Below are 22,084 nucleotides of genomic sequence, written 5' to 3' on the forward strand. Positions count from 1 at the left end.
GTGGCCTTGCCCAGCTGGTCACTGGTTCTACATAATTTGCTGTCGAATTTCATAATTATTAACCTAACTGCTGCATTTTTTTCTCTTTAAAGGTAATTTACAAATTTTAAATATACTATCCTCGCTTGTGTCCTTTTTTAGTGGATGTAGCTAATTTAATTACACATTTAAAAATTATTCTTTTTCTTATTGCAGGCTTCTAACGGCTGGAAGGAATTAAAACATTGGATTGTTGCCACGCGGTCCTATGCCAAGATTAAATTTATTAAGGAAGGTCAGTAATCGGTTTGATAATAATGTTTTCCTTTATTTCTTATCATATTTATTTCAAATTCTGTGATGTGGTTTGTAGAAATTTCGTGGCTTTCCCGTATCTTTTGGTTTTCTGCTTGTAGCTGTTGTAGGCTGGCTAGGTTATCTGCTGTTGATTTGTGAGGCTGTCCTATTGATAATTTTTTTCATCATAAATTTAAAGCCCTTGTATCTCGTGTATTCTTTCAAATAACTCCTTGTTCCTTTAATAATAATTTCTTTTAATCCATTCTTTTTCCAATCAATCTGTACTCTTAACTCATCCTTCCTTTTATTATTTTCATCTAATATTCTTGATTTCGGCTCATTATAACTTATTAGGCTTACAACAATAAACATTTTTATAATATTAAATTTCCAATTATCAATCATAGATTCATTTAATAATAACAATATAATATTTTCCATCCTATCTACAACACAGTCTTTTATTAATATCACAGCCATTATTACAAACATTACACACCATATCAAAACATTTATCAACTTTTTAACAATATAATCTCTCAACATAAAATATCCAGGTACTTCCACTTTCTTTATATTGCTTCCATTATTCTCAAACACCGTTTATCCTCAATTAATCTCCCTAAGTAGTGCATTTTGTTGTTGCCCATGCATGTTTCGGTTTTATCCCATTTATTTGATCCGTTTTTGTTATATTTCTTTGGCCTATTATTCCGGTCACATCGTTGATCATCTTCCTTAAAACGAATGTGCCGCGGATGCACGCCGTCGGTCCGCTCCTGTCCTCCACGGTGTCGGTCCGGTGTTCTTCTTTGCCTCTTGAAGCGTGCATGCGGCCGGTATGCGCGCGCGTGGTTCCTCCGTTTCTTTCGCTTCTTTCTCCGGGCCTTATGATGCATGCCTCTTGTGTCCGCTAGTCCGTCCTCCTCGTCCTGATGCCGGTCGGGTGTCCTCGGGCGCCTTCGTCTCCGGGCCTTGCGGTGTTCGCCCCTCTTGTCTGGTAGTCCGTCCTCCCCTGGTGCTATCCTCTTGGTCCTCTATCCTGGGTTCCTTGGGGTGCCTTGGTGGGGTCGAATGATGCACGGGTGCGGTGGCGGTCTCTTGATGCGCGAGTGTGACTTTCAAAGCGGGTAGTATGGTGGCGGTCTCTTGATGTGCGGGCTGCTCTACCTGCGGTGATGGATCGTCGGCGGGGAATAGGATGCTTAGTAGGGATTGATGCTCGCGGCTGGTTTTAATTGCATTGTTGGCGGCGGTTTTTTGTGGTTGGATATTGGGGGTATCATATAGTCCTGGTTTATTAGCTGTAGTTTTCTGTATATCTGGTGGCGGGTCAATGGGTGCTGGGTTCCGTGTTTTTTGTTGATTTAATCCTGTTGCATGCGCTAATGTGTAGTTTGTACTTACTTGTTGAGGTGGCGGTTTATAATTTCTGTTGTAATTGTTTTGTGTGTGATTATTATGTGAGTTTAATCGATCACGGCCATCATAGTGATTCCTACGATTGCTCTGCTGGGCATAGTGGTTGGTTGTACGATTTTGAAATTTTTCATTATTCCAGTTACCATTTTGCCTGTGCTCATAGCGGCGTTCAAATTGAGGAGCAGATCGGTAGCGATCATATGATACCGGTTCATAATTTTTGCTGTTATACTGATTAAATTTTGAGTTATGTAGATTTGGTGCGTATCTCTGGTCTGAACGGTGGTTTGATATTGCCATCACAGACTGTATGCCATATAAATGATTTATCAGCTGCTTGCAATCAGTAATGGGTTGTGTGGCGAGTGCCATTCTAACTTGATACAGTAGCTTCTTTAGAATAATACTTGCTAATGCCGATTCATTAATGGGCTCGCTCAATTGAGAATTTTTAAACTGTAGGGCAGTGACGAAAGTGGTACATGCACCGTCTAAGTTAGGGTTGAAATCGCATGATATAATGTCCGCTAGCACGTCCAACTGTTTACTTCTGCTCCAATACTGTTCCAGGAAGACAGCTACAAACTCATCCAATGATGTAAATTCATGGGCTCTACTCCGAAAGAACATCAAGGGTTCGCCAATCAATAAATTAGTCAAACGAAGACGCCAAAAATTCCAAGAGGTAGGTGCAAGAGTTTGTACTAATTTTATCTGATCAATGAATGGTTGAGGTTGCAAATGGCGATCAGTATTATCAAATTTTCCCAGTCCTTGTAATATACTATGTACGTTGAGGTTGTCTGTTTGAATCCCTTGAGGTCGTTGTTGAATATGATTTTCTAATGCTATTATTTTTTCCTGTGTTATCTGCCATTGACTATTATGTGTAATTTTATTTGCGTTTATTTCTTGATTTAATTGAGTCAGAGTGGATTTTTGAATTAGTAGAGTTCCGTTTAAAGCTTTACAGGTTTCAGTATTTTGATTGATGCTACCTTGCAGTTGGTTCATTTTTGTGGACATATTAATCTGTTTATTTTGTATTTCTTTAATACTGTTAATATTTTTGTCAACTGTAGTTGTTAATGTTTGATTGGCAACGGTAATTTGTTTGTGGATTTCTTGGTGGCAATCGGCCTTAATGTTATTGGTTATATCCTGAATGGGTGTAGTGATTTGTATGGTTAGGTTATCTATCCTTTCATTGAGTTCACATGTAACCGTATCCAACCTTTCCGATAATCCTGCCGTAACTTTATCCTGACTTTCTTTTTGTAGGGTTATCATTGCTTTTAATTCTTCCCTATGATTCTCTACTTTAGTTTCAATATTATCCAACCGTTGTTCTACTGATTTTATAGCGCCTGCGGTCTCTTTCATGCCCTGTTCCACTGTTTGTTTATTTTCCTCTTTTACTGTAGCAATCTCTTTTTAATCTCCTGCATCATATTATCCATTGTTTTTTGTAACATAATATTGAAAGTACTGCTAGTTTGTTCCATTATTACCTTTTGAAGCGGATCTAACTCTGTGATTGAAAATATACTTTGTTTGCTCAGGTGTGACTCGGCCTCCGGCGATGCGGGTTCTGCAGGCTGCTCCTCGCCCCCTTCAAAGTTGATCTCTACTATCCGTTGATTCAATGGTGTGTCAGCGGCGTCGATTCGAGTGGATGATAGAGGTTGCAGACCTGGTGGATCGAAGACTATCGACCCGACGCTTCCTGGTTCCCTTTCTCGTGGCGTATTGGCATCTACCGTGGTGGGGTTTGATGTGCTTGGAGTCGACAAAGTGGGATCTGTGCAACCGCCGTACATATATGAAACTTCAGAGTTTGCGGGAGTGTGATTCATTATGTCAAATATGATAAATGCTAATTAAACAGTGATAAAAATGATAAGCGAAAATGCTTAAAAAAGAGACACAAACCGGGACTTACAGTGAAACAGTGATGTGTAAAGTGTTTGGATACTCATACAACAAGGTATTTATACTTAAGTTTTTTATAATGCTCTAGCGCCCCCAATGTTTTGTTTTGATTTATTCTTGGCTAGTTTACAGGCTGTGACTTATTTTCCAACCGGCTTAAACACATAATATATTTTTGACTAGAAAGTAATAGCAGTTTAGGCTTGTAAAATATAATCTCTCTCTATAGACATGTATTTTTTTTTTTACAGTACTAATAATATAAAATTTTCTTTAAAACATATAATTTCTCTTTATTTAAAGCTATTGATTCCCCAAAAAGTAATACAAATTTCCCTTCGCCAGTTTTCCTCAAAACTCGTATAAGTTATCTATAATTTTCAATATGGTTATTGACTTAATTTCAAATAATTATTCAATGAGCTTGGCTCTCATCATCAGTCCCATGTTGGTACGGCATGTCTTTATGTCACGTTATTATTTATATTTAAATAACGATTAGCCTCCTGCTTGGCATCAGTCGGTAAAGCATGAGATTTGATATAATTATATAATTAGGTCGTGGTTTTCTAATAGTATTCAGTCTTAAAAAATCTTGATAGGCTTAGATATGGGCTTCTCCTATAACTCTTGTAATTCAATAAATAATAAATATATATAAATATGATACTTATACTATAGTGTTGAGGAATAAAAAATAAATTGCACACCATGAACGTTCATACATATATTAAACAAATAATGCAAAAAATGGATCGAGGCAAAAAATATATAAAGAGCGATAAAAAAAATATAATATAAAAATAGAACAATAATTGAAATCAGTAAAATATCACAGGCTAAACTTTATATTCTAGATTTATGGCACGAATCATTACCATGTGCCTTTATCTTGAAATCATATGCATTCTTTTGCATGTAGCTGCGATATGCACTTGCTAATACTTGTCGACTTGGACAATTCAATTAAAAATATGTGCTTTAAGATCAGCTTGATAAATTAGCCACTAATAATCCAAATATATATATATATTAAAATCTCTAGTACTTAGTAGATTTATTTGTATCGAATATATATTTTTATCTCAGGGTGCAAGATTCGGCACCTGACGGAATAAGTAGAGCCATTCATCTAGTGAATTAGAGCTATAATAAATTATCGCAAATTGTATTGCAAAAAATTAAATATCATATGCATATGTTTTAATAGCCTAGATTTTGTACTTCTTTGATTTAATAGAAATTTCTGAAATATTGATCTATATTTTTCTTTCAATGAAATACCTTTAATACTAATTTTACTTGCGCAAGTATTACTCTTATTAATTTCTTAATTTATAATAAAAACCCTTTCGGCGAGCTAGCTTTGACCATCAGATTAATTCGAAGCACTAGGGCGCCCATCACTAATTCAAATTTAATCACTCACGTGTCGAAAATCTTCTTGTAAGCCGCCGATGTCGATCCAACTCCATGTGGTCCGGGAATATGGTAGCCGGAATCGTCTCCTCCAAGGGGTTATAAGTTTAATTCAAAATGAAAATGACTTCTGCTTCACAATAGCATCACGAAGTCTTTTAAGAAATTTAATAATTTACTTTAACTTTAACTTTTACAAAATCATTAGTAAGGTACTACGCTCTAAAATATTTGGGGTCCTCTTATGGTGGCATTTGGCTGGCGAGTGCTGGTTCTTCTTTTTCAAGTTTTACAGATCCTCTTTCCGACTTTCAAATTAGCATAAAATTTAAATATCTTAGTCCTCCGCCATTAGGTTCAAATAGATCTTACAAAAAAATGCCAAAATATTGCTTAGATTGTATGATTAATAATTTCTTTGCATTCGAGCCATATCGATAACATAGACTATACAAGTTTTAACACAAAATCTAGTACATTTATATAAATATATAGAAATATTTTTGAATTGGCCTACAGTTGCCGCCTATTAACTGCCGTTTTACTATTGGTGCATGCAAATTTTATTCGGTATTCATGCGCCTGGTAACTCTTATTTCCTGAATACATTAAATTATTTTTATTTGGTTTTTTATTTATGCTCTTTACATGCTAGTTAATATTCTATACATTAATATTAATTCCATGCTACCTAATAATTAGCCACGTGGACAGGTGTTTTTTCACATTGCACACCATCTGATTGCAATAAAGCTCTGCCAAGGGGTTTTGGTCAGATTCTACGTTCCTCGGTTTGATCGATCTCTAGGTCACCGATCCGTGAATACATGTACATAACCTCAATCTTCAAATATTTTATATAATAATCTATTTATGAGCAATAAACTTCCTTCAAATCCTTTTTAGGTTCTTGTACCATTTAGCCAGAACAAGCTGATGCTATCTAATCTTAGTTATTATCTATTTGGCGATATTAGCCAGTTACTTTATTTTCAGACCTATTACTGTTTCTGTTAGGGCTTTTGATCTGCCCAGATTTAATATGTTACAAACTTTATTCAATTCTAGAAGCATAAACTGATTCCGTTTCATAAACTATTTTGTAAACACGTTCACATCAAATCAGAATCAGCTGACTTCAAGGTTATTTTACAGCCCTAGGGCCGTAAAAATTTTACCGGCCTGGTCAGAAAACAATCACTTTCGGCCTCCATATGACGCACGTAAACCAGCTCATTACATCCAAGTGGGGCGAAAAAATTTTACCGGCCTGGTCAGAAAACAATCACTTTCGGCCTCCATATGACGCACGTAAACCAGATCATTACATCCAAGTGGGGCGAAAACATATTACTGTATCATTTCACTTGTGAAAGAGTCATATTCGTACACAATAGATGCGATGCGCTAAAAACAGTCATCAAGCGGGCAAACACCTCGATCTAGTGCTCGCTGAAAACATCACAATAAGATGCCGATTATTTAGAAGGCATGCAGCAAGAGGAGAATGGAGAGGAGCTTTAATGTGTCTATTATGCCAGGAGAGGATGGAGGAGGGGAGGAGTGGTCCACGGATCTACATCTACTACGGTCGAGCTATGCTTTTTATGGTGTATAATATGAATGCGAGCGCGCCTGCGCGTGTGCACGAGAGTGCTCGCGGACTATAAAATGCGTTATTACGAGAAGAGATCCGGAGAACTTGTTCCTCTCTGTAGATACCAGATTGTCGTGGTGTCTGCGTGAGAGAGAAAAGGAGAAGGAAGCATGGCAAAGAGAGTGCTACAGACTTCCTTCTCTCACCTGAACGCACCTCTCAACGTTTATCACTGTCACTATCACTCTCCGATCGTCGCTCTCTCTCCAACGAGTTCAAGTTCACGACGTACCTCTCTTTCCAGCCCTCCTTTCCACGGGGGACTGCAGTATTAGAACGTGAGACAGGTCATAAATAAATAAGACGGCGACTGCAAGGGCTGGTGCTGTGTGCCCCGCGGGGAGGCACAAGCATCGTGCTCAAGCTCCAAACAAGCTGGAACACCCCCCTACACCCACTCCAACAGAGAGGAAACATTCTTCTCAACTTGTTCCCAGAACGACACATAATCCGGAGTACAGCAGTAACGTGAAAAGCATTTTAAGAAGAAAAATAAACGGGGCAGACAACTTTGGACATCTTATTCCATTACTGGTTCAATTCAAGGATTGAAGATTTCTAAACTTGATTAGCGTCGTCATTATCATCGTGTTTTACATTTCAATCTGTAACTGGGGAGATGAATTTTCAAGTAATAATCGTGATCTCGTCCTAGATTTCCCACGGTTTATAGAGAAGTAAATATTTTTGATCCTGCGTACAACGTCTCCTCCTTCAAAATGCTATGTATCGTAAATGATTTATGAGCTTCAATAATGAATAAGCATTCACATCCTGCAATTATAGCATGTGCTTGTAAAGCGACGTCTATAGTTTACTATAATAACGTAGCAGATTGATTGATACTGCTGAGTTGGCTTCAAGTTCATCAATAGTGATCCATCAAAAATAATTCATACACACATTTTTATAATGAGTTTAGAAACTAATAGTTCAATATAAACTCAAAAATAGATATAGGCTAACACAGAATTTGAGATTGATACTGAATTCAAGAAAAAATGTTTCAGAAGCAAAGCAGTAGAGGTGGTGAAAAGCAGTGAAAATGATATAACTTTCATGGAATTTGATTGGGCTATCAATCTGAATGAGATATAGTTATAATTATAGTTATTGTTGATGTGGTTAAATATTGTAGTTCTGTATTTTTTATGAGCTGTTTACTACTGTTCATTATTGTATTACGAATAAATTCAAGTTGTTAACCTTTTTAGTGTATATTAAAGTATCTGATCCATTTTTACAACAGCCACTAACTATAAGCACAAGTATTACAATTGTTTTGTAACAATATTTATTGTTCCAATAGTGAGTGATGAGAATTATGTGAATTAGCCTGAGAAGTTAGCCTGTTGTGAAAATGGATTTTGCTGTTTTGCTTTTCTGCGTTGTGTTGTGTTGACTCTGTAAGTGTGTGCATAGAAGCTATGATCCTAAGAATAACAACAATTTTCCTGGAGTATCAGCTTAGTTCATGACCCTTGCTTTTCTGCGTTGTGTAGTGTCGACTCTGTAAGTGTGTGCGTAGAAGTTGTGGTACTGAGAAGATCAACGATTTTCCTAGAGGATCAGTCTGGTTCACGACCTTATAAGGCAAGGAATTTATAGCTGTCAAGGAAAAATAGCTGTCACTTGGTGGGAGAATGTATCTTAAATTGTAGTTGTAACGTTCCTTTCTATTGGTGGAAATTTTTCTAGAAAATAGTAACTGCCAATCACAGTTAACGTTGGTTAGGTCTATCTAGTATGGACGATCACACAGCTGTCCACGGCAAGACGAGAAAAGCGAAGTGGATTCACTCAGCGTCTGTCCTCTGTCATAAGCAGTACTAAATGTAGTCTGATCAGAACTTTGTGTTAATCGTGGCTCTCATGCCAGCTTTAGGCCTTTTTAGTATTTGGCTCTGGAACCTTTTGTTCCAGTAGCATTTTTAGTTTTTCCGCCTCAGTAGTTGCTTTAATTAAGAAGAGAGAGAGTATCAAATTGTCACCTCACAATGGAGATTTTCCTCCTATAACCGCTACTAAAGCGGTGTAAGTACGGGAACATCAAAGTATGGGATCAACGTTCGAATCCATCAATTTATGGGTTCATGAACGTGTGTCTTTAAGCCGCTGAGACGCCTCTGAATCGATGGCCGTCCTAGAAGCTTGGGGCATGCTGTCTCCTGTCCATCTGGACGTGTAGAGCTCGATCACCGAGCCTAGATTCAAATTGAAGAAACAGCTATGAGGTAACAACTTTTTTCCAAATTAAACGAACGTCCCAGGAACTCCGGATGTGACAGAATGAGTTTTAGTAACTATAGACTTTCAAAAAGGGAGGGGTGTAAAATGTGCTAACCATCAATTAAAACGTGCGGAATTAGACCTTTGTTAAATCGTAACTTTGAGATATAATTGGGAATGGATAGATTATAAATTTTATTAATTTGGTTTGAGTAATGGATTTTCGGTTGTATCTTTACATTGAAATGTGAGGCCATATTTTCTCTGTAAGGATCCAGCTGGGAATTTCAGTTTTCTTTAAGTTTAGATTTGATAATCTACTAAACAACTAAATGTTGAATTAGTATACGAAATGTTTAAAGGTCCCTTATTGATAAATTAATGTTTTAAAATAATTCTCATCTTAAAGTTGTAAAGGATCAAATGAAGTTTCAAGGACCCTAGCCTTTCTAAATTTGTTTTGATAACACATATTTTTGAATAGTCTTCCTATGTTGAATTCCGTGATGTGATACTTGAGGAATGTTTGTCTTTGCAGCTTTCATGATATAAAGATACAGAATAGTTATTATTGGGGATCATTAATATTTGATAATGTTTTGATAGTGTTTTAAAGTTTCCAAGTGTATTCTAAATTTAATGTTCTAAGAATTTTATGAATTTTATGTGGATCTTTTCTGAAAATATCTATTGTTATTTATGATTAACTTCTGAGACATATCTATGATAATTTTCAATTCTTCTTTTGAAATTAGAGTCCTTTAAGCTTCTTATGATTCAATCTAAAACGTTTTCAATGTAGAGCATACAGAGTAGGTTATTACCGAATTATCTATATCAGAGATAACTTTCTAAATTTAGTAATTTTATTTTCGGGTTTCATGATGTAACTTCTTTGTTTTATTAATTGTTGAATTTAACTGTAAGAGGTGACAATATAGTTGATATCTTCTCTCTATTTCGTTGTCTCTCTTGTCATTTCTGGATTCCCATTCTCTAGCACTAGGTATGTTTATCAAGTATCCCTTTTATTAAGTTATATTGTGTGTGCTTCTAAATTCTAAATTCCACATTAACTTTCTAAATTCATAGCACGGCACAGTTTGAATAGATAGCAAATTGATTTATACTTGATGATTCAAGCTCTTAAAAACAAAACATTCAATAAATCCGTCAAAGAAGCTTGTAAGAACTAGCTACAATAATCTTGAACCGGTAAAGAAACAGTGCTTCATGAAGAAAGAAACGTTCAAATCTCTCCAGAACTGTTCAGGGCATCAGCAGTGAACTTGAAAAAGGTAAAAATCTCATCCGGAAAATTTCCCTGGTGAGAGGACATCCTGTATCACGAGAGCAGCAGATGGCTGGACATTGAAGATAGAAAAGGAAGGAGAGAAAGATAAAGAAAGTGGAGAGTTGAATGCCGATAATTGAGAGTGAATAAAGGAAAGGTTGTAGAGTACAAAGAGGAGAGAGCGACAATCAGGGACCAAGAGTGTGTATGTGAGAGTGAGCGAGAAAGGTGGAACAAGACCAACAAAAAGTAGGATAGGTGGGAAGGGAAGAAATTAATAACGAGTATACGGATAGTACAGCATCGTATGCCGCGGATGTATATAGCACTACCACAGGCGTGTGTTATAACTCAGACGGAGCGGGCCAAGACATTTTAATTATTATTTTGGTTAAAACCTAACCGTTTATTACGGAGATAAAGTCATTTTCTTCGGGCCGGAATTCTAGACATGACGGGGGTGAGGAGGGGCGCGAAGGCCACAGAGTTGCTCTAGCATGCCTGATCACTGTAACCTGCCTCTCTTCTTCTTCCTCACCATCGTGTTCTTCTTTTTATCATTTTTGTTCTCCTTCCCAATCATTCCATCTTCATCCGACGCAATCCTACACGACTACACGACCCGTTGCAGCCTCAACATTTATCCACACAAATCACTCTATCATCTTCTTTCTTCTATTTTCCTTCTTCTATTTCCACTCACCGTCATCAGTATCCACAGTCTATAAACAGCAAAGAAACCATTGTTTTGTTTTGTGTTGGATGTCGAAGAATATTAACCCTGGACAATTCTAAATACAGTAGCGGTCTCTCAAATTCTTCTATTTTTGTGGATTACATGGGTTGAACCACCTCGTTTACTCTAACCAGAGATTCACTCTGTGTGAATATTTTTCTCTTTCTCAGTTGGGCATTCAATACGAATAAAATGCAACTCCTCCACCACAAATACAATGTATAACCTACCTTTCAACTCCTCTCAAATTTGTTTCACTGGTCAGTTATTAATGGTTTATATTGAGAAAGCAACAAAAACATTTGCAATTACTCAATTTTAAGAATAGAAATATCGACTCTAATATTTTAACAATTCCAAATGGAAAAGTGAGACCTTCATTGACTGTATAAGCTATAAAATTCTTACAATTTCATGATATTCATGTACCAAACAGCTACAACGATCTCATCACTTGAGCTTACAACTTGTGCTTCAACAATCTTATAAATCTATGATAATTCATGTTTCAAACATATCCAATTACATGAACTATTCAACATTTTCCTATTATCAGTAGATAATTTTACGTTTGCACAGTTTTGGTCTGCACAGTTCTGGTGGTACAATATTCCACTCTCTTCCCAATTTGTGGAAGAGTAGACAGAAAAAAGAGCAGACAAGTCTTGTCCACTTGCAGAGGTGGTGGTGGATTACTAGAGTAAGAAGTGCGAAGAAACAAGGCTGTCGGGAGCAGAGCTGCAAGCTGCCATAATCGGCGTTCTGTGCTGGAGCGAACTGACATCCTTGCAGAACCACCGCACAAAATACCACCGAATCCAAACAAGTTGTGCTAATTGTTATTTTTCAATGAGCAGACAAAAAGAGAGGAAGTCGCCTTGGAACGTATTACTCTATTAGCCAGCAGAGGCAGAGGCAGGGGGCAGGGCAGACAATTGCCATTCAATTGACGTTTCCTTTGCAAGTTGGTGGTTGATGCTGAAACAGGCCTCTGATCTAATTAGGTCTGCGATGAGACAATTTGTATTCCCCTCTCGTCAGGCGGTCACCGAACAAAATTGACCATCTTCGCGATTGCTTCTTTCACATCGTCTTCTTTTTCTTCTTCTTCTTCTTCTTCTTCTTCTTTTTCTTCTTCATAGATTGCTCTAGTTCTCAACTTCTTTCTCACATCAGATCATTTGTGTCGATCATAGAATTTATGGCTAGCTAGTTAGCGGAATTGGAAGAGTTCCTTCCTAATCTTCTTCATCCTCTTCTTCACCTTTATTGTCTTCTTCCATCCATATTCGACAGATCTTCTAATCATCTTACTCTTATTTTTCTCATCATCTTTTTTACTCCATCTCTGTCGTAGTTTGCAACTTGACAACGTTTTTCTCAAATCATACTGAGTTCAATCTTGGGAGAGCATTGGGTTTCTAGCCAGCTAGAAAGAAGTTTATACCTAGGCAGAAAGAAGTTGGGAGCAGGAGTTGTAAAGGAGGTGTATGGTTGGCAGACTACGTGTTGGCTGTGAATAGAATTTTATGAGAAATGAAAAAAACAAAATGAAAGTGAGAAAGATACGAGAATGGAAAATAAAAGAGGCTGATTTTTTAATATAGATTAGAGGATAATATTATAAAGAGAAGAAATTCGTGAGGTGTTAAGAGTGAAATGTTGAGAGCAGAAGCAATTAGTGAATGATTGAGATAGATTGAATGCTTTAGTGGTTAGAGATGGATAAGGAAGTGTCGATGGAGCAGGAGATGAGGAAGAAGGATGATAAGAGCACCATTAGGAGAGAAATGATCATTGAAAATATAAAGATACATTCTGAGATGAAGCTTCACTTCAATAATAATTTAAAAGGCAGAAAAAATACTAGAGGAAATGGAGAAGGTACAGAGGATGAAAATGACAGGACAGATATAAAAATGCAAGAAGGCAAAAGAGAAAAGTGGAACAATTTGGATAGTGAAGTGGAGGTATGGAAGACTAAAAATATATGGTAAAGTTATGAATCGAGAAGAAATGAATATTTATGATAAAAAACAATACTGAAAAAGTAAGGAAGAATGAGGATTAGAAGAAGCAACTGGAAATACCAAGGTAAGGAATGGTCAAAGAACAGTTTCCTCGTATCTAATCAGTATTACTTGCAATAGCTTCAATTTATTGTAAGTAGCTGAGGAATCTCACTATGCCTTCATTTAGTTAATTAATTGCCAATCAGGAATGCCTGCCATTCACACCATTTTCGGTATCACCAACCAAAGTGGAAAATTACAAAGACCACAAGTTTCATGCAAAAAGGAAGTTAAACAGCATTTGTAAGCAGAAGAATAGCACCATACATTCCAAGGCTGGTATTTGTCATGCCCATTCCAGTAATGATGTGTCAGTGACATGTGAGAGTGGTGCTATTAATTATTTATGCCAAAGTGCAAATCAGTTTTTGTTTATTTGTGATGTATCATATGTTGAAAGTTTCTAGATGTACTGGAAAACGAAGGGAAGGATATACAGTTAGTTCTTATCTAAGTAGGCTGACTTGATTCGACTGATATGAGGATGAGGATAACTCATTCTTGAACAGTTGATCATACCACAGTGTGAGTCACTGATTAGAATAGATTAGATAAGGTGCAACCCAGCAAAGAATATGCATGCATTGTATATTTTCTATTTATTCATCCATTTTACATTTCATAATCAACAAATCATATACATGATTGGAAAAGCAGCAATAGGCCTAGCCCAAAACTGTTCCATTTCTGAATTTTCATAGAATTATGTCGAAAAAGTAGATTATCTTGCTTCACTTTATTAATTTGAATCATATTCAAGTCCAGAAATATATATCATTTTAATAAGCCTATAGTTTAATTAATAAACTAATACTCTCCACCTACTACTATAGGTTTCACATTTGATTTCCTGTTTAAACCAATTACTTGTTGAACATTAGAAATAAAGCCTGACTAACACTAACACTACTCGGATTTTTGCAGTTGTTGTTGGATAGTCACGCGAAATCACGAAGTATTCACTTATTACAGATACAGAGATAAATTATTAAATTTCGTGAAGAATAAATTGATATGACTCAGAAAATCCGGAATTGATATTTTGGTTGCCGTCAAACAAACCGCACGAGCAAAACAAGTCTTTGTCCTCCAGCTTGGAACACAGGGCAGTAATTGCTGCCCAATATTTCACTTGCGGCTCGGGGCCCGGACCAGCTCCTCCAATTCTCTTCTTCTTCTTCTTCTTCTTCTTCTTCTTCTTCTTCTTCTCCTTCTCCTTCGTCTTCTAACCGTGCAGCCACAGAGCTCAACGGAGCGTGGTTGACACGTCACGTTTAAAAACGCAGCTGGAAGAGCAGGAAATAAAACGCGCGATCATCAACAAACCACTCTACACGACTAACCGACAAAAAATGGATCATAAACAACTCGATTATTTGCTCGTGTTTGAACTCCAGCCATCATGGGATGCTCAGATTGCCACATCACATAAATGTTACTACAGTCTGCCACAAAATGAATTTGATAGTACGAATGGGTTGGTGGCATTCGATACTTTTAGGGTTGAATTTTGATTGGTGATAGATTCGATAAATTTTACAACAACTATGTAAAGCTATACCAAGTGCACAGATAGATAAGTTAATATATTCCGTAATTCCAAATTGAATAGAGACAAGAAGCGTTCATCATTGGCAATATTAAAACATTTGATTACTATTTTTTTCCTTTTGATTCGTTAAAATATGGATCGAATAAGGTATTTTCAACATATGAATGAATGATAAATTATTTAACAACTCAAGTCTCATATTTCTTATAAACAACAGATATTTTATATTTTGTTAGACACCCAATTAGAATTGTAGACAGAATCCCCCTGACGTTTTCCGAATTGATTATACAAACTCTTAACTCTGAGATACTGAACAGACTTTAAAAATATTACTGCATAACAAACGATTCAATAATTCAAATTATAGGTCTTAGCTGATGAGCACTTTATTGTAGACGGCAATTGGTGTAAGAAATCAGTTCTACAAAGAAGAGGCGTAAAGAATAGGGTGCAGTTTAAAGAAATGGCTTCCGGTGGACGAATGAATGGAGAACGGAGGATCTGAAGTTTGAAGTATGCGGGCAAGTAGTACTTCTATCTCTCTCCACCATCCTTTTCCGCCTATTATTTTTCTCTTCCTCTGTATCGTGTCAGTAGGCTGGAGAGAAGTAAAACTAGGCTATTATGTGAATGAACAGCACAGGATGCTTTAGCTATTAATTTCAAGATCGTGACAAAACAGTAGCTCCAAGTTGATAGGGAATCCGAGGACAATGCCATTATGATCGGTAATGTTTGATGATATCTAGATCGAATTTCACACGAGAATCATTGTTAGACGAAATTTCTTAGACATTTACCGATTAAATTATGCAGCAACTCTTCTAAAAAGTATTGTTATCAACAAGAAAACTTATTATTTCAATTACGAACAACAGAAGAATAAATTCTAAAAACGTCATCAAGGCATATGCAAGAATTTTAAACTCAATTTTCAATTATAAAGAGGATATAAAAGGTCTGAGTCTGAGCAATTTTCAGAGAAATAATATAAATCTGGTATAAAGTCTCAGAAGAATTGTAACAAACTATAAACACAGACAGGCAGGAACAACAGAGGCTCTGTATCTGTGCTATAAAATTATTTGAGACATAAGGGAACAACAATCTATCAATTACATGAATTGCGAAATTAACAATCAAGATCTTATCGGCTCAGAGGGGGCCAATAACAGTATTTCTAAGAGATTAGCTGACCTTTCAAGATTTTTAATCGAACTATGGACATTCTAAATACGTTTGGTCCAAACCTATTCTATCTTCACTCAACCCAAATACTGTATCTTTTGTATCCCGGTAAACACTCCGTTATATTACAGTACAGTAATGATGAATGCAATAAACACTATTGTATCTCGGGTGAAGATAACGAAATATATTTGCCCAAATACTGTATGGCTGAACACAACCTATATTGCCTCCACCAAAGTCCATGTGGCTAGAAGAGCGTACCTCATTTTTCATTCTCAATATTTGTTATAGAGTAATATTAAAATTTCAGTAATTGTGAGAAGTGGACCATAATTCCTCCCCAATCCATAGCTCTTCCAAGAGCTATCATAGATCATCCAATAGCTCTTCAAACAATAGAAAACCGGGATGATACTCTGGTCTATAAAGTAGTGCAATAGTAATGATAATCAAAGAAGTTGTTCAAATTCAAACAGCAGATGTTGAGTGTAGTGATGATAAGGCAATACGTGGAGTGTGAAGTGTGAACAACATCTTGAACGACATTTTGGTTGAATGTGGATGAGGTCTTCACCAGTCCAAGTACTGCATTCAGCACATACAAAGAAGACGTTAAGTAACAGCTTTCACCTATTGTCAACGTGTCCTTGTACGATGTGGTACACCACGACAGGCCATCTTTGAATGCCTGCTCTTCCCATTCTTGTATTCATCCTTTTTTCCTATCATTATTTTCCATTTTGTTCTTTCCAACGTTTGACAGTTTTGCATTCCTAGAATTTTCCTTTATTATAGAATCCGATTTAAAAAAACCTGACATTATCTATTCTTGCAATAAACCATTCTGAAGCTTGTATTCATTCCTAGGACCAGACAATTCACGAATGGAAATATTGGTCAAAGTTATCAATTTTCATTTAATCACTATTGAGCCATGAATCTCACACGTATATTGAATTTATTCATTCTTTGAATTGGAATATTATATCGAAATTCTTATTGGAATATTAGGACTTTTCTAATTATGTATCCAAGTAATTTTAAATCTAATTCGAATCCCAAAAATTGAAATGAGAATTCCAGTAATCTGTGTAGCAACTCAGCAACTGTATAACCATCCTCTTCAATTATTGCAAATTATAAACATTGTAAAGGCTACTGATTCTACAGTATCACCCTTTAGCTGCACGTATAACTATTATAAGGAACAACCATTCTTGAACTAGATCTGATTGAACTTCGATAAAAATGGATATCTTGGAAAAATGTTGTATCTCAAATTTATAAACGTCGGTAAAGTTGTTAGCTATTGTTACCATGTGTTGAAGGAATAGTATGCTGTTAGGTCTACTATTACTATTCTTTTGTAGTTTACTTCTATCTCATTTGAATGGTAGTGAGTATCAATGATAGATATTACGAAAAACATCCATATATGAACAGAATTACTACAGTAGTACTAGAGACAAATAGTCAAGGTAAACGGTATCTTTACTCTGAGGTAGTACCCTTATTTTTGTTTATTCTAGACACGACCAGTACTACTAGGTCTTTGTATTTGAACAGCCCAGTAGCTCTAATGAAAGAAATAAATGGAGAATATATTTTATTATCTTTGATAGATCATGCAAAAATAATTATAATAGATTTACCGTGTAGAGAGGAAGTGGGGCTAGCGTGCTGCAGCGAGGAGTAGAGTTCCATGTAAGGGTTGAGCCTGTAAGCGGGGTGGAACTCAGCCTGGGGGTGGTGAGGGGGTGGCAACACACCACCCCGTCGAGACACCGCTCCCGACAGCCTACAATCACACAAAAACAATCCATTAAATGGATCACAATCACACAAACACAATTCATTAAATAGATCACAATCATTGAGAACAATGTTATTATATTATATTATTCGAGTCAAATGCTATAACAGGTGTTTCTTTAGATAAAAAGCTTGAAACTCATGAGAACCTGTGTTTTGTCTTCCTAATTGACTCTTGATTTCTCAAACACTTATTTTTGGTCAATTACAATTTCTCTGTCATTATTCCAAGTAGTTGTTTTTTTATAAATCAACTAGTATATTCTAGGTTTTACACCTTTGTTTTTATATCAATGAAAAGATCTTCCTCTATTTCTCCTCCATATCTCTGACCCCTGTATTTCCTTTCACATGATGCACATTTAAGTTTATCACTAGTGTTACAAATAAAATTGAGAATTTGTGAGACCGACGATGATACAAATTATGTACAAAATATGTAAATACTTTTATGTCAATCGGGGTTGAAATCGAACTTTCAATCTGAATGAAACAGTAGCTACGTTCTGACGACTTCTAGGGTGAACTGGTTGCCTACGGTATCGCATCACTTTCTGGTCAATTCATTTTTCATACACATACAGATTGAAAAATAGTGTATTGTTCCTATCATAAAGCAGTATTGTTCTATTATATTTGCATCATTTGACAGGTAGAGTGAGGGTACACGTAACTGGAAACATTTCTCTAAATATAACTCAATGAAAAAAAAACATTATTAAGGAAGTGCAAACTGCAATCACGTCAAAAATTGTGAGTGAATTGTTGAAAAATTTTGAAATGAATACATTACTTTCGTAACGAGGAAATTGGCGACAACTGTGAAACCAATTTCATTTCGCATTTGAAACAGGAATGACAAGTAGTATCTTCTTGCTAGTAGCAGAAAAATGACAGACGGTGATATTTTTCTGGAATATGGCTGAATAAAACCACCTGTAGGCGAGGATGAAGCCATACGTTCAATAAAATTATGACCATAGACGTCTGTAGAATAGCACCGCAATAAAATTGAAGGCTGGAAGCAAGTTTATGGAGAAGGAAACTGTAAATAAAAACATATTTATCCATTCATCTGCAGTCGTTATTATTGTGTGCTGGAAATGCATGCAGTAGACACGTCGGCAATTTCAATAAAAAGTCGAGACGTTTGTCCATTGCAGGCTGGTTGAATAGCTGCCGTATTGCTGTATCATAAAAGCATCTCGGGCTTCTTTCGGCATTTATTTGAGTCGGACACCGACATGACACCAGCACAGCACCGATAATTTGCGTCTGTTTGTAAACAGTTTTACGGCTGCCCTATAAAAGTCTATGTCAGGCAAAACATCTCTGTTTATGACGGACACAGATCGGTGTAAATGGGAAAGTAGACAATGGATGGCGCAACTTGCCATCAGTGCAGCTGTGCCATAAAAACGACGAGTGTTTGGAGAGACCATGAAGAACACGGTTAGACACTAGACACAATTAGGGAACTTTCATTTCCCCGGGCAAATTCCTCTCTATAGTAACTATCGAGAGTGTTAATCCATTTCCATGAGAGGCAATATAACCCTAGAGCCTAGAAGAGCACGCTGTCCCTGAAATTGATCAGTGTAACTCTGACACCAGAGCTGAGACAGCAGGATTACTCCATTTTATTATCACTATCCCGTCTGTGGTTTACAACAATTTGTGAAGCATCATTAGTTCTATATCTGAAAGTATTACAAATGCCAATATTATCGATTAGAGCCGAACCGTGATTTATTCACCACTTCATCATCACTTAAACTTACTCAAGTTACCAGGAGTTTGCAATGAAATGTATCATACTACTTTGAAGCTCGACAAGTCGCATAATGACTGAGACGCGACGCGACGCAACCCGACGTCACATTGTGGGTCACGTCACGTCTCAATTTGCGAAAAGCCTGATACTTGCACTATACAACCAGTGACATTGACTTGAATTAAATGATTACAGAGATTATCAGAGCATTTTGACTAAAGGAAAGCGAGTCTGACTAATAAAGAAATTCATCTCTGCGAATGAAAACATGTCAATAATCAAATTAGGAAGATCTGTATCTAAAATTAAACATAAAATATTATCACGCTAAAAATATATCGAAGTATTCATATTCATAAATTATATTTATCATGAATCAAAACTTAATGATCCATTTGAATTGATAGGTTGTATCAAGATACTAGATACAGTTTCAGATTACTCTCTACTCCAAGGAAATTTTACAATCAATCTTTTCAATCCATATATATTAGGCAGGTGGAATATAAATTGATTTATTAATGTAAAGTGAATATCAATCATTCATCTATTTAATTACAGAATTGGTAATCAAGTTTCGACTGAGTTGCCAGATATGATTGTATACTAGAAATTAGTTGGGATAATGATGATGCATCGGCGAGCGTTGATGAAGTTTTCGCTTCGAATCCAGCCCATTATACACGTAATAAAGAAGTTATTCACGCTTTGGGAACGGAGTGAGTTTCAGTCGAACAGGATCGAAAAAAGACGGCTTCGGCTTCAATTAACGCAGTCGGAGCGTCATAAAAAATAAGTTGTTCAAGTACCTTTTTGTCGGTAGAATTTCGATCGGAAGACACCGGCGGCCGAACTCGACATAATGAATAAATCAAAAGTCCAGAGCGAAATCGGAACTAATGGCTTCTCGGACAGGAATTCTGTTCGCAGCATTCTACTAACTGCAACATTCCTTAATCCTTGCTCAATCAGCGGACCAGTCGACATTTGAAAAATGTTCACTGATTTGTGATCGCGTCCATCTCTTTTCTCTTTTGTCTCTCTCCTCCAATCATTGTCTCGATTCGTTTTTTCACAATCTAAATAGACTGAATTTATAGCCCATCTCTTCGTGAATAAGTAATGGACGGCCAGATTTGCATAACCATCGACCCAAAAGTTATAGACACAGAATTGGTTTTAAGATAATTCACTGGTTACGAATAGGCTGAGAAGGAAGTTTTGGGAGGAACCCATGGAAATCAGATCAGATAACTCAACGTTGAATTAGGAAGGACATGAGCTGATACAGAGAAGTTCTGAAATCCAATTCACCAGCTACGAAAGGCCAGAATTGCAGAAGATTTGAATAGATGTGGAAGTGATTCATAATCAGCTGATCGTACCTAAGTTGGAAACTTGGTTTGGACCAATGCAACTAGAATACAATGTATATTGTCTCTTTTCTATTTAGGGCTACTAGTAATATAAATAGAAATACAAACCTTAGTACCCTTTTTTGAATTATTTTAGAATACAATGAAGTCTACAGTAAAATGTACACTACAAGGTACCTAGAATACATTCTAGGTACATTGGTATTCTAGGTAAATTGGTTACAACGAAAAAATAATGTCTTCTACAACGGGTTTTCTCTAATTCGGGTTTTTATCTTGAATCTTTCAATCCCTTAATAACTCAATTTTTAATACTCCAATAAATATAATTTCTTTGAAAGTTATTTATGAAGAACACACCAATAAAATAAATGTTGGAGTGACTTCCAGATCTTTTAAAGTGTTTTTTTATAGCCAGTTGGGAAGAAAGCGCCACGTATAGCGATATCTTGAAGCAAGTTTAACGACACACTTTGAACCACATTATAAATATTTTTGAGCACTAATTCACTACCAATAAATTTTGACCTTTACTTTTGGTGACTTTCATATCTGCATTGAGAGAACAAGCGGCTACTTCTGTATTTTCGAAGACCAAAAACAATATTATTATTCAGGATCAAAAAGGTTATAAATATGGTTTCCTCCTTTTTATAACGAATAATGAATAATAACTTTTACTCGACATAAATTATATTTTAGCTTTTGAATTGAGCTTTTTTCTCTCTTGTTAATAGTTTCAACTTATTCAAATTGTTCTAGCATTTAGCTATTGTACTTTCAAAGGAGATACCGCTCCTTGGGGCTCCTGGGGAGGCTTGTTTAGATCCAACATGAAACTGATTGGAAATATATTTCCAAAGCCTTTTGCATCAAGATACAATAAATAATCAACCAATTAGTACTTCACATAACTCAGTAAAACAGAATTTCCGTTGGTATTACAACACAGTTAAGGGGATGGAATTGATAACTTTCGTTAAACTTTGATGAAATTCGAAATAGTATCGTTTTCAATTGTAAAGCGTTTGAAATTAACCCTATACTACTAATAATTAATGTATTCCACAATGAAAACAAAAAATAGAAAATTAAAAATTTCCTTCTAATGGAAAAACAATTCATTGTATCTTACAATATGAGCTTTCCAAATTAATTTTCCCCTCATTCATTTTTAGTGATCTATGCATAAAATTCAATTATAAAAATTCATCATATTGCCTAACAAATTTGAAAAAAAATGAAAAAATGAAATCCCCGCCAAAAAGAGTGAAACCTTCTTCCTATTTAACAACTATGAGTGTTAACAATAATAATAATTATTAATGTTTATTAA

The 22,084-nt window shown here is 36.0% G+C and overlaps 1 protein-coding gene across 2 annotated transcripts in view; it reads right to left on the reverse strand.

Moving 5' to 3' along the window:
* LOC111048341 (transcriptional activator cubitus interruptus) overlaps positions 1–22,084 on the reverse strand; it is a 147,732-nt gene that overhangs the window by 28,686 nt on the left and 96,962 nt on the right. For both annotated transcript variants that reach the window (XM_039434552.1, XM_039434553.1), the window contains one exon: positions 17,439–17,584. In XM_039434552.1, coding sequence (XP_039290486.1) covers positions 17,439–17,584 — 146 coding nt within the window. The remainder of the gene's footprint in view (positions 1–17,438; positions 17,585–22,084) is intronic.

The sequence above is a fragment of the Nilaparvata lugens genome, chromosome 8 (genome assembly GCF_014356525.2).
Source record: "Nilaparvata lugens isolate BPH chromosome 8, ASM1435652v1, whole genome shotgun sequence".
Lineage (NCBI taxonomy): Eukaryota > Metazoa > Arthropoda > Insecta > Hemiptera > Delphacidae > Nilaparvata > Nilaparvata lugens.